Genomic DNA, 14527 nt, shown 5'->3' with positions numbered 1-14527 from the left:
TTAAAGAACTTCAGAAATCATTTCTCTTACAAGGATTTTGTCTGTTTTTTTCACCAGTCTGATATAGTGAGAAAAAAAAAGTTTTAGTGAATCTTTCATAGATCTAAATTTTTTGGCTCAAAGGAGATTTTGATTTGATTTCCTCTTAACTTTTGTTTTTGGTGTTAAAATATCCTTCCTTTTAAAACATCATGATGATAATAAAGAGTATGGCTTTTAAAAATATCTTTATGTGTTAATTTAAAAATTGGTAATGTTATGTCGGTCTACAAATTTTTTTGAAATTCTCAAAGTCCATGAAATCAAAAAGTGAGAGAAACACTGATCTTCTCTAACCCTTATCTAACCCATGAAATCCCTCTGCAATATTCCTAATAAGTTATGTAAGCTGTTGAGCACATCTCCTCCCAAGGCAATATATACCATTTTTTTGACGGCTTTAACTATGAGAAAATCTTATTTCAGCTCCACTTTTAGATCAAAAATCTGTTTGGGAGCTTTCCATTTTATTGTTTACTTTAGAATTCCCTGTCCTATGCTTTATTCATAGTAATTTTTCAAAATATTTCTTAATTGACATACTCTAAAGGAATTTAAGTTTAATAGAGAATCATCATCTATGCTCCTATCCAAAAACATTTAGGGATGGACCTATGGAAAGGATAATAGCACTCTATCCCTGAGGACACATTTACAAAGAGGATTAAGGTTTGGGATAGAACTTATATTGTTTTCCTTAGCTATTAAGTCTGTTCATCAACATAGCACTAAAGCTTTCCAAATTGTTCCTTGAAAATTGCTTAATTTTATTACACTGATGGACAGTAACAGCAATGGGGTATGGGGGGGGACTTGATAATATGGGTGAATGTAGTAACCACATTGTTTTTTCATGTGAAATCTTCATAAGAGTGTATATCAATAATACCATAATAAAAAATTTTAAATAAATAATTGCCTAAAATCCCTGGGGAAGTTTTGCAACAACATGGCTGGAACTAGAGGGTACTATGCTCAGTGAAATAAACCAGGAGGAGAAAGACAAGTATCAAATGATTTCACTCATCTGTGGAGTATAAGAACAAAGAAAAAACTGAAGGAACAAAACAGCAGCAGACTCACAGAACCCAAGAATGGACTAACAGTTACCAAAGGGAAAGGAACTTGGGAGGATGTGTGGGAAGGGAGGGTTAAGGGGGAAATGGGGCATTACGATTAGCACACATACTGTAGCAGGGGGGTGACATGGGAAAGGCAATATATACAGAGAGGACAAGTAATGATTCTATAGCATCTTACTACACTGATGGGCAGTGACTATAATGGGGTATGTGGGGGGGGGACTTAATAATAGGGGGAGTCTAGTAACCATAATGTTGTTCAAGTACATTAACAATATAAAAAAAGTTGATAATGTGATTTGATTATATTCATTTGTAATTTTGTGTTACTTCTTTTTCTAAAGCTGGGGCCTTAACTTTGGTGACCAAGGATATATTCGGATGGCAAGAAATAGTGGAAATCATTGTGGGATTGCTAGTTATCCCTCTTACCCAGAAATCTAAAGGATCTCTTCATTTTATAACAAGTCAAAAAAAATGAAACACTTTCTCTTAACTTAATTTTACCTGCTGTGTCCAGTAGAAATAAGTGTGTTATGATCAATGCATATTTACTGTACTAACTGAATGTATAGTTTAATTGTTCCTCTTTTTAAATTTACCACATCTTGGAAACAAATTTGCTGAGTAAATTACTAATGTACTATAGATACTGTATGAGAATTGGTCAACTTGAGACATTCTGTCATGTTTGTCATTGTCTTGTTTTCCACTTTCTCTTTTTAAATCCCCTGATATCCTTTTGTAACTTGATGGCATATAAGTGCTTAATAAATATCTGTCTTTCAACTTTGTCATTACCACTTTTTTATTTTTAGATAACCATTATAATCTATCATGAGAATATAAATTGTGGCATGCTGGTGATGAGCTAGGGCAACTTTAATGGAAGAAATTTTTAGGTTATTAATGTCCTGAGGACTCAGATTGTATTTTTGTACATAAAAGGATTCAGTAAATTTTTTAATGAATGATGTTAAAGTAGACAAATGCTTAAGAGACAATCTGTTTTCAAGCACCATGGAATAATTTTTTAATAATCAATAATTAATATACAAATTCAAGTTATTTTACCTAGTCATTAGCAATTTGACCAGGACCTTTTTTGGGGCAAATTATTAAGTTCACCTAAATAAAATGATCAAACTGCACTTCTTTAAATATATTCTTTTACTCATATTTTTACCTAATTCAGATTAATCTTCCTCAAAACTGACTTAGATTAGTAGATGGGTTCTAAAGAGACAGCAGGAATTTTAATTTGATAAGTTCATCCTATGAAATAAAAATTTTGTGAGGTGATGTTACTAAGTATATCTGAAGCTGAACTTAAGCTAATCTCATTATTTCTGGTTCTATCTCCATAAAATACATTTTAGAGAACAAGAAATTACTAACTATAAAAACATGGTCATAATATATTACTATCACCAAAAGTGTAGAGAAACATTATAAATAAAAAGCATTTAGCTAATTACTCTTTAATTTTTATTTTCCCACAATTTTTCAAGCACTGTTAAATGGAACAAAAAACCTTGGCTTCTTAACCTTTGTCAGTCTAATGGAGCCTATGGACAACTTCTCAGAATGATGTTTTTAAATACATAAAATAAAATACATAGGGTAACAAAGGAAGATGATTACATAATACAATTATTAAAATATTAAAATATAAATTTGTACTATAGTAATAAACATGCTTCTTTATAAATGTATTAACAATAGTTAATAAGTATCTTAAATCTGAAGTAGTGATGAGTATAAATATTTGAAGCTATCTGCAAAAATTATAACTTGACATGGAAATACCTGAATTTTCTGTTGGTGATAAAGGTATGAATATTGCTAATATTACTGTTTTATGGGCTGTGTTCAGAACTGAAGGAAATGTGCTAACCTTCAATTAGAGGGTACTGAAAATAAATGTTATTTTTTCCCACACACTCACAAATTCTCTAAATTCTGTCCATGGATCCTTTAGGAATCTGCATGCCAACTTAAAAACTCCAGACTCCAATAAGTAGAGCAATGAAACATTATTGTATATCCTACATAAGGGGAAATTTTAGCAATAAATAACTTCAATCTTATAGAAATAAAAATAATAATAAAAAGTTCAAAAAAAAAATTTAAGAAAAATCTTATTCTGGAACGTGTATATAGGATGATTTGAAGAAAATTAAAAGAATACTACTAGCTAGAAGATATTATAATAAATATATATATGTGAGGTGATTAAACTGGAAAATTCAGCAGCTGTGAAAAATAAAAAATAATTTAAAAAACCAAATAAAGAGGAAATCTGGGAGTCTTCATAAGGTTAAAGTTGACAAAAACTTTTAACTGGATAATAAAGGTAAAGAAACGAGAATTTAAGAATTCTTGAACTAGTTCACTGGGCAATGCCACCGAAAACATATAAAAAATATGAAAACAGACACTATTTCTTAAGATAAAATTATTCTTGTCTTACTCTTCTCTAGGTGAGAATCTTGATGGTGTTTCAAATATACATACTCTCAAGTTACCAGAGAGTCTACCTTAAAAAAACAAAAATAAAAGTAACTCTGACCATCAATAGATGAATGGATAAAGAAGACGTAGTATAATTACATAATGAAATATTATTCAGCCATAAAGAAAAAAGAAATCCTGCCATTTGTGACAGCATGGATCGACCTAGAGGGTATTATGCTAAGTGAAGTAAGCCAGGTGGTCAAAGACAAATACCATATGATTTCACTTATATGTGGAATCTAAACACAAAACAAAATGAACAAAACAGTACTAGACTCATAGACACTGAGAAGTGACAGGTGGTTACCAGGGTGGAGAAGTTGGGGTGGGTGGGTGAGGTGGGTGAGGGGGATGAACGGGCATGAAATCTCAATCATATATAAGTTGGTCATGGGGATGGAAGTGCATCATGGAGAATATAGTCAGTGGTTCTATAATATCCTTCTATGTTGACAGATAGTAACTGCACCAGAAGCGGTGAGGATTTAATAATATGTGTAACTGTTGAATCACTGTGTCTTATACTTGAAAACAATACAATACTGTATATCAACTACACTTCAATAAAAAAAATAAAAGCAACCCTTAAAGGACATAACTACTGAAGAGGAATCAATGTATCTTTGCTGATGCATGCCCCTGCAACCTTCAACTCATTCTCCAATCAACACCCAGAATGATCATGTAAAAAGACAAATTAGATAATATCTTTCCCAATTGTAACCATTCAATATCTCCCATTACACCTGAAATAAAATACAAACTCCTTAACATTGGCTATTAAGTTCTTCATATTCTGGCTTTCCTATCTAACCTGGAGCCAGTTTTCAACATTTGCTATGCTCTAGCCATACTGGTCTTCCTTTAGTTTTTGAAGCACTTTTTACAGCCTTTGCAAACTGTTCTCTCTGCCAAGAACACTTTTTCCACATTGTCTTTTTTTTTTTTTTGGTTTTGTTAAAGTACAATTACTTGAACAACATTATGGTTACTAGACTTCCCCTATTATCAAGTCCCCACCACATACACCATTATAGTCACTGTCCATCAGCATAGTAAGATGATTAGAGAATCACTACTTGTATTCTCTGTGTATACTGCCTTTCCCATGTCCCACCCTTGCAACATTATGTGTGCTAATCATAATGCCCCTTTTCCCCCTTATCCCTCCCTTCCCACCCACACCCCCAGTCCATTTCCCTTTGGGAACTGTTAGACCATTCTTGGGTTCTGTGAGTCTGCTGCTGTTATGTACGTTCAGTATTTTTCTTTGTTCCTTTACTCCACAGATGAGTGAAATCATTTGATACTTGTTTATCTCTGCCTGGCTTATTTCACTGAGCATAATACCCTCTAGTTCCAGCCATGTTGTTGCAAAAGGTAGGATTTGTTTTCTTCTTATGGCTGAATAATATTCCAATGTGTATATGTACCACATCTTCTTTATCCATTCATCTACTGATGGACACTTAGGTTGCTTCCATTTCTTGGCTATTGTAAATAGTGCTGCAGTAAACATAGAGGTGCATATGTCCTTTTCAAACCGGCCTGCTGCATTCTCAGGGTAAATTCCTAGGAGTGGAATTCTTGGGTCAAATGGTATTTCTATTTTGAGTTTTTTGAGGAACCTTCACACTGCTTTCCACAAAGAATGAATTAATTTACATTCCCATCAGGAGTGTAGGATGCTTCCCCTTTCTCCACATCCTCACCAACATTTGTTGTAGTTTGCTTTTGGATGGTGGCCATCCTAACTGGTGTGAGGTGATATCTCATTGTGGTTTTAATTTGCATTTCTCTGATGATTAGTGATGTGGAACATCTTTTCATGTGTCTGTTGGCCAACTGAATTTCTTCTTTGGGTAAGTGTCCATGTAGCTACTCTGCCCATTTTTTAATTGGCTTATTTGCTTTTTGTTTGTTGATGTGCATGAGCTCTTTACATGATTTGAATGTCAACGCCTTATTGGGTATGTCATTTGTGAATATATTCTCCCATACTGTAGGATGTCTTTTTTTTATAGTCACATTTTATTCAACTTTGGATCCCTTGTAGGTAACATGGGGCTTAGTAGATTCTCTTACTAGAAAATAAGTAAATACTTTGCAGACATGCAGTAGGAAATAAAATTATTTTGGTTGTTCTTTGTGGGATCATTACTCTACAATTACATGAGGAATATTATGTTTACTAGACTCCCCCAATCACCAAGTTCCCCCCACATTCCCCATTGCAGTCATTGTCCATCAGCATAGGAAGATGTTGTAGATCACTACTTGTCTTCTCTGTGTTGTACAGGCCTCTCCATGCCCCCACACACATTATAAATGCTAATCATAATCCCTCCTTTCTTTCCCCCCTTACCCCTCCCTTCCCACCCATCCTCCCCAGTCCTTTTCCCTTTGGTAACTGTTAGTCCATTCTTGGGTTCTGTGAGTCTGCTGCTGTTTTGTTCCTTCAGGTTTTCTTTGTTCTTATACTCCACATATGAGTGAAATCATTTGGTACTTGTCTTTCTCTGCCTGGCTTATTTCACTGAGCATAATACCCTCCATCTCCATCCATGTTGCTGCAAATGGTAGGATTTGTTTTCTTCTTGTGGCTTAAGACTATTCCATTGTTTATATGTACCACATCTTCTTTATCCATTCATCTGCTGATGGACACTTAGATTGCTTCCATTTCTTGGCTATTGTGAACAGTGCTGCGATAAACATATGAGTGCAGTTGTCTTTTACAAATTGGGCTGCTGCATTCTTAGGGTACATTCCTAGGAGTGGAATTCCTGGGTCAAATAGTATTTCTATTTTGAGGTTTTTGAGGAACCTCCATACTGCTTTCCACAATGGTTGAACTAGTTTACATTCACACCAGCAGTGTAGGAGGGTTCCCCTTTCTCTACATCCTTGCCAACATTTGTTGTTGTTTGTCTTTTGGATGGTGGCGATCCTTATTGGTGTTAGGTGATATCTCATTGTGGTTTTAATTTGGATTTCTCTGATGACTATGATGTGCAGCATCTTTTCATGTGTCTGTTGGCCATCTGAATTTCTTCTTTGGAGAACTGTCTGTTCAGCTCCACTGACCATTTCTTAATTGGATTATTTGCTTTTTGTTTGTTAAGGTGTATGAGCTCTTTATATATTTTGGATATCAACCCTTTATCAGATCTGTTATTTATGAATATATTCTCCCATACTGTAGGATACCTTTTTGTTCTATTGGTGATGTCCTTTGCTGTACAGAAGCTTTTCAATTTGATATAGTCCCACTTGTTCATTTTTGCTTTTGTTTCCCATGCCCAGGGAGATATGTTCATGAAGAAGCCACTCATGTTTATGTCCAATATATTTTTGCCTATGTTTTTCTAAGAGTTTTATGGTTTCATGATTCATATTCAGGTCTTTGATCCATTTCGAACTTACTTTTGTGTATGGGCTTAGACAATGATCCAGTTTCATTCTCTTACATGTAGCTGTCCAGTTTTGCCAACACCAGCTGCTGAAGAGGCTGTCATTTCCTCATTGTATGTCCATGGCTCCTTTATCATATATTAATTAGCCATATATCTTTGGGTTAATATCTGGACTCTCTATTCTGTTCCACTGGCCTGTGGGTCTGTTCTTGTGCCAGTACCAAATTGTCTTGATTACTGTGGCTTTGTAGTAGAGCTTAAATTTGGGAAGTGAGATCCACCCCCCTGCTTTATTCTTCCTTCTCAGGATCGCTTTGGCTACTCAGGGTCTTTGGTGGTTCCATATGAATTTTTGAACTATTTGTTCCAGTTCGTTGAAGAATGCTGTTGGTGTTTTGATAGGCATTGCATTGAATCTGCAGATTGCTTTAGGCAGGATGACCATTTTGACAATATTAATTCTTCCCAGTGAAGAGCATGGAATGAGTTTCTATTTGTTAGTGTCCTCTTTAATTTCTCTTAGGGTTGTCTTGTAGTTTTCAGGGTATAGGTCTCTCACTTCCTTGGTTAGGTTTATTCCTAGGTATTTTATTCTTTTTGATGCAATTGTGAATGGAACGGTTTACCTGATTTCTCTTTCTGCTAGTTCATCAGTAGTGTATAGGAAAGCAACAGATTTCTCTGTATTAATTTTGTATCCTGCAACTTTGCTGAATTCAGTTATTAGTTCTAGTAGTTTTGGAGTGGCATCTTCAGGGATTTTTTTTATGTACAATGTCATGTCATCTGCAAATAGTGACAGTTTGACTTCTTCTTTACCAATCTGGATGCCTTGTATTTCTTAATTTTGTCTGATAGCCATGGCTAGGACCTCCAGTACTATGTTGAATAACAGTGGGGAGAGTGGGCATCCCTGTCTTGTTCCTGATCTTAGAGGAGAAGCTTTCAGCTTCTCACTGTTAAGTATGATGTTGGCTGTGGGTTTGTCATATATGGTCTTTATTATGTTGAGGTACTTGCCCTCTATACCCATTTTGTTGAGAGTTTTTATCATGAATGGATGTTGAATTTTGTCTAATGCTTTTCAGTATCTATGGAGATGATCATGTGGTTTTTGTTCTTCTTTTTGTTGATGTGGTAGATGATGTTGATGGATTTTCGAATGTTGAACCATCCTTGCATCCCTGAGATAAATCCCACTTGATCATGGTGTATGATCCTCTTGATGTATTTTTGAATTCAGTTTGCTAATATTTTGTTGAGTATTTTGCATCTATGGTCTGTAATTTTCTTTTTTTATGGGGTCTTTGCCTGGTTTTGATATTAGAGTGATGCTGGCTTCAAAGAATGAGTTTGGAAGTATTCCCTCTTCTTCTATTTTTTGGAAAACTTTTATGGAGAATGGGTATTATGTCTTCTATATATATGTCATGAAATTCAGCCGTGAATCCATCTGGCATGGGGGTTTTGTTCTTGGGTAGTTTTTTGATTACCAATTGGATTTGTTTATTTGTAATTGGTCTGCTTAGATTTTCTGTTTCTTCCTTGGTCTGTCTTGGAAGGTTGTATTTTTCTAGGAAGTTGTCCATTTCTTCTAAGTTTACCAGCTTGTTAGCATATAGATTTTCATACTATTTTCTAATAATTTTTTGTATTTCTGTGGGGTCTGTCATGATTGTTCTTTTCTCATTAATGATTCTCTCAATGTGTGTAGATTCTCTTTTTCTCTTAATAAGTCTGGCTAGGGGCTTATCTATTTTGTTTATTTTCTCAAAGAACCAGCTCTTAGTTTCATTGATTTTTTTTCTATTGTTTTATTCTTCTCAATTTTATTTATTTCTTCTCTGATCTTTATTATGTCCCTCCTTCTACTGACTTTTGGCCTCATTTCTTCTTCTTTTCCCAGTTTCAATAATTGTGAACTTAGACCATTCACTTGGGATTGTTCTTCCTTCTTTAAATAGGCCTGGATTGATATATACTTTCCTCTTAGAACTGCCTTTTCTGCATCCCACAGAGGTTGGGGCTTTGTACTGTTGTTGTCATTTGTCTCCATACATCAATTGATCTTTTTTAATTTGGTCATTGATTCATTGATTATTTAGGAGCATGTTGTTAAGCCTCCATGTGTTTGTGAGCCTTTTTGTTTTCTTTGTGCAATTTATTTCTAGTTTTACACCTTTGTGGTCGGAGAAGTTGGGTTGATAGAATTTCCATCTTTTTAAATTTACTGAGGTTCTTTTTGTGGCCTAGTATGTGGTCTATTCTGGAAAATTCCATGTGCTCTTGAGAAGAATATGTATCATACTGCTTTTGGGTATAGAGTTCTGTACATGCCTATTAAGTCCATCTGTTCTAGTGTGTTGTTCAATGTGTCTGTGTCCTTACCATTTTCTGTCTGGTGGATCTGTCCTTTGGAGTGAGTGGTGTGTTGAAGTCTCCTAGAATGAATGTATTGCATTCTATTTCCTCCTTTAATTCTGTTAGTATTTGTTTCAAATTTGTTAGTGCTCCTGTATTGGGTGCATATATGTTTGTAATGCTTATATCCTCTTTTTGGACTTACCCCTTTATCATTATGTAATGTCCTTCTTTATCTCTTGTTAATTTCTTTGTTTTGAAGTCTATTTTTTCTGATACTAGTACTGCAGCACCTGTTTTTTTCTCCCTATTGTTTGTATGAGATATCTTTTCCATTCCTTGACTTTTAGTCTGTGTATGTCTTTGGGTTTGAGGTGAGTCTCTTGTAAGCAGCATATAGATGAGTCTTGCTTTTTTATCCATTCTATTACTCTGTGTCTTTTGATTGGTGCATTCAGTCCATTTACATTTAGGGTGATTGTTGAAAGAAATGTACTTATTGCCTTTGCAGGCTTTAGATTTGTGGTTACCAATGGTTCAAGTGCAGCTTTTTTACTATCTAACAGTCTATATTAACTCACTTATTAAGCTATTATACACATTATTAAGCTATTATAAACACAGTCTGATGATTCTTTATTTCTCCCCCTTCTTATTCCTCCTCCTCCATTCTTTATATGTTAGGTGTTTTATTCTATACTCTTTTGTGTTTCCTTTGACTGCTTTTGTGAATAGTTGATTTTATTTTTTGCCTTTAGTTAGTATTTGGTTGGTCTGCTTTCTTTGTTGTGATTTTATTTTCTTTGTTGACATCTATTTAGCCTTAGGAGTGCTTCCATGCAGAAGTCCCTTTAAAACATCCTGTAGAGGTGGTTTGTGGGTGACAAATTCCCTCAACTTTTGCTTGTCTGGGAATCATTTAATCCCTTCTTCATATTTTAATGATAGTCATGCTGGATACAGAAACAATTGCTGAAAACTTCCCCAAACTGGGGGAGAAAATAGTCTCTCAGACCAGAGAAGTCCACAAAACTCCCAACACAAGGGACCCAAGGAGGACAACACCAAGACATACTATAATTAAAATAACAAAGATCAAAGACAAGGACAGAGTGTTAAAGGCAGCCAGAGAGAGAAAAGGGTCACCTACAAAGGAAAACCCATCAGGCTATCATCAGACTTCTCAACAGAAACCTTACAGGCAGAAGAGAATGGCATGATATATTTAATGCAATGAAACAGAAGGGCCTTGAACCAAGAAGTTCTCCGGGATTCCCAGCTGCTGGGCTGAGTGTGCAGGGATGCTTCCATCCAGCTGCGAGGCCCCTGTCCCTTTAAGACTTCAAAAAGCACTTGTTTTTCTTTTGTCCCAGGGCAGCTGGGTGTGGGCACCAGCTCTCAAATTTTACTTCTCTCTTTCTCTACTATCCAGCACACCATGCAATGTGTGTCTGTGCTCCAGTGCAGATTGCTAGAGCTGGTTATTTAGCAGTCCTGCACTTCCACTCCCTCGCCACTTCAACTCCTTTCCTCCTTCTGGGTAGCTGGGTTGGGGGAGTGCTCAGGTCCTGCCAGGCTAGGGCTTATATCTTACCCCCTTCGTGAGATGCTGAGTTCTCACAGATGTAGATGTAGCCTGACTGTTGTACTGTATCCTCTGGTCTCTCTTTTAGGAATAGTTGTACATGTTGTATTTTCAAAAATATATATGGTTTTGGGAGGAGATTTCCACTGCTCTACTTATGCTTCCATCTTGTGTCCTCCTCTGTACTATGTCTTTTTGTTCTACTGATGCTCTTCTTTGCTGTACAGAAGCTTTCTAGTTTGATAAAGTAACAGTTGTTCATTTTTTATTTTGTTTCCCTTGCCCAGGGAGATATGTTCATGAAGAAGTTGTTCATGTTTATGTACAAGAGATTTTTCCCTATATGTTTTTCTAAGAGTTTTATGGTTTCATGACTAATATTCAGGTCTTTGATCCATTTTGACTTTACTTTTGTGCATGGGGTTAGACAATGATGCAGTTTCATTCTCTAACATGTAGCTGTCTATTTTTGCCAACACCAATTGTTGAAGAGACTGTCATTTCCTCATTGTATATCCATGGCTCCTTTATCATACATTAATTGACCATATATGTTTGGGTTTATATCTGGGCTCTCTACTCTGTTCCACTGGCATATGGGTCTGTTCTTGGACCAGTATCGAATTGTCTTGATTACTGTGGCTTTGTAATAGAGCTTGAAGTCGGGGAGTGTAATTACCCCTGCTTTATTCTTCCTTCTCAAGATTGCATTGGCTATTCGGAGTCTTTTGCTGTTACATGTGAATTTTACAACTATTTGCTCTAGTTCATTGAAGAAAGCTGCAGTATTTTGATAGGGATTATATTGACTCTGTAGCTTGCTTTAAGCAGGATGGCCATTTTGACAATATTAATTCTTCCTAGCCAAGTGCATGGGATGAATTTCCATTTATTAGTGTACTCCTTAATTTCTCTTAAGAGGGTCTTGTGATTTTCAGGGTATAGGTCTTTCACTTCCTTGGTTAAGTTTATTCCTAGGTATTTTATTCTTTTTGATGCAATTGTGAATGGAATTGTTTTCCTGATTTCTCTTTCTGCTAGTTCGTCATTAGTGTATAGGAATGCAACAGATGTCTGTGTATTAATTTTGTATCCCACAACTTTGCTGAATTCAGATATTAGGTCTAGCAGCATTGGAGTGGATTTTTTAGGGTTTTTTATGTACAATATCATGTCATCTGTAAACAGCGACAGTTTGACTTCTTCCTTTAAAATATGGATGCCTTTTACTTCTTTGTGTTGTCTGATTGCTGAGGCTAGGACCTCCAGAACTATGTTGAATAAAAGTGGGGAGAGTGGAAATCCTTGTCTTCTTCCCAGTCTTAAAGGAAAAGTTTTCAGCTTCTCGCTGTTAACTATAATGTTGGCTGTGGGTTTGTCTGTATGGTCATTATTATGTTGAGGTACTTGCCCTCTATACCCATTTTATTGAGAGTTTTTATCATGAATGGATGTTGAATTTTGTCAATGCTTTTTCTGCATCTATGGAGATGATCATGTGTTTTTTCTCCTTTTTTTGATATAGTGGATGATGTTGATGGATTTTCTAATGTTATAACATTGTTGCATCCCTGGGATGAATCGCACTTGATCATGATGGATGATCTTTTTGATGTGTTTTTAAATTCGGTTTGCTAATATTTTGTTGAGCATTTTTGCATCTATGTTCATCAGGGATATTGGTCTGTAATTTTCTTTTTTTTGTCGTGTCTTTGCCTTGTTTTGGTAATAGAGTGATGTTGGCCTGTAGGATGAGTTTGGGAGTATTCCCTCCTCTTCTACTTTTTGGAAAACTTTAAGGAGGATGGGTATTAGGTCTTCATTACATGTTTGATAAAATTCAACAGTAAAACCATATGGTTCAGGGATTTTGATCCTAGGTAGTTTTTTGATTAGCAATTCAATTGCTTTGCTGGTAATTTGTCTTTTCAGATTTTCTGTTTTTTCCTCTGTCAGCCTTTGGAAAGTTGTATTTTTCTAGAAATTTGTCCATTTCTTCTAGGTTATCCAGTTTGTTACCATATAATTTTTCATAGTATTCCCTCATAATTGTTCATATTTCTGTGGTCTCCATAGAGATATTTTCCTCCTCATTTGTGATTCTGTTTATGTGTGTAGACTCTCTTTCTTCTTGATTAGTCTGGCTAGGGGTTAATCTACTTTGTTTATTTTCTCAAAGAAACAGCTCCTACATCACTGATTCTTTCTGTTGTGTTATTTTTCTCAATTTTATTAATTTCTTCTCTGATCTGTATTATATCCCTCCTTCTACTGACTTTCAGCCTTATTTGTTCTTCCTTTTCTAGTTCCATTAATTGTGAGTTTAGTCTGTTCTTTTGGGATTGTTCTTCTTTCGTGAGGTAGTCCTGTATTGCAGTATATTTCCCTCTTAGTCCCTTTACTGTGACCCACAGGTTTTGTGGTGTTGAATTAATGTTGTCATAGGTTTCCATATATTGCTTAATCACTGTTTTTATATGGTCATTGATCCATTGATTATTTAGGAACATGTTATTAAGCCTCCGTGTGTTTGTAGACTTTTTCATTTTCTTTGTGTAATTTGTTTCCAGTTTCACACCTTTGTGATATGAGAAGCTGGTTGGTACAATTTCAATCTTGTTGAATTCACTGAGATTCTTTTTGTGGCCTAGTATATTATGTATTCTTGAAAATGTTCCATGTGCACTTGAGAAGAATATGTATCCTGTTGGTTTAGGATGGAGTGTTCTGTAGATATCCATTAGGTCCATCTGTTCTAATATGTTGTTCAGTGCCTCTGTCTCTTTACTTATTTTCTGTCTGGTTGACCTGTCCTTTGGAGTAAGTGGTGTATTGAAGTATCCTAAGATGAATGCATTGCATTCTATTTTTCCCTTCAATTCTGTTAGTATTTATTTCACGTATGTAGGTGGTCCTGTGTTGGGTGCATAGATATTTATAATAGTTATATCTTATTGTTGGACTGAGCCTTTTATCATTATGTATGTCCTTTGTCTCTTGTTACTTTGTTTTGAAGACTATTTTGTCTGATACAAGTACTGCAACTCCTGCCTTTTTCTCCTTATTAGTTGTATGAAATATCTTTTTCCAATCCTTTACTTTAAGTCTTTGGGTTTGAAGTGCGTCTCTTGTAGGCAGCATATAGATGGGTCTTGTTTTTTTATCCACTCAGTGACTCTATGTCTTTTGATTGGTGCATTTAGACCATTTACATTTAGGGTGATTATCAATAGGTGTGTACTAATTGCCTTTGCAGGTTTTGGCCCCACCTACAACAGCTAGAGATGCAAAGCACAGAGTCTTAAACCTGTGTACTTGGCCCGCAGGCTCTGATACTGGAGACAGGCTCTTCAGACAGGAATCAGGAAACAAATCTATCCCCCCCCCCAGGCCCAGGCTCTACTCCCCTATGACCCCCAACCACACTCTAGGGCTGAGTAGCTCCAGAGACTGAAGCTCCTGGGCACTAGGGGCACCTTATAGAAATATGAAACATCAGAAGAACTTGGTTCAGACCAAAATCTCAC

General features: G+C 35.7%; 1 protein-coding gene across 4 annotated transcripts in view; it reads left to right on the top strand.

The window, feature by feature from the left end:
* Window positions 1–1915, top strand: part of CTSS (cathepsin S) — a 50999-nt gene extending 49084 nt beyond the window's left edge. For all 4 annotated transcript variants that reach the window (XM_036905236.2, XM_057500710.1, XM_057500709.1 and 1 more), the window contains one exon: window positions 1466–1915. In XM_036905236.2, the coding sequence (XP_036761131.2) occupies window positions 1466–1565 (100 nt within the window). In that variant the 3' untranslated portion in view covers window positions 1566–1915. The remainder of the gene's footprint in view (window positions 1–1465) is intronic.
* The last annotated feature ends 12612 nt before the right edge of the window (window positions 1916–14527 follow it).

The sequence above is a fragment of the Manis pentadactyla genome, chromosome 4 (assembly GCF_030020395.1).
Source record: "Manis pentadactyla isolate mManPen7 chromosome 4, mManPen7.hap1, whole genome shotgun sequence".
In the NCBI taxonomy this organism is placed as follows: Eukaryota; Metazoa; Chordata; class Mammalia; order Pholidota; family Manidae; genus Manis; species Manis pentadactyla.
The sequence above is the reverse complement of the archived record's forward strand: the minus strand, read 5'-3'. Positions and strand labels throughout refer to the sequence as shown.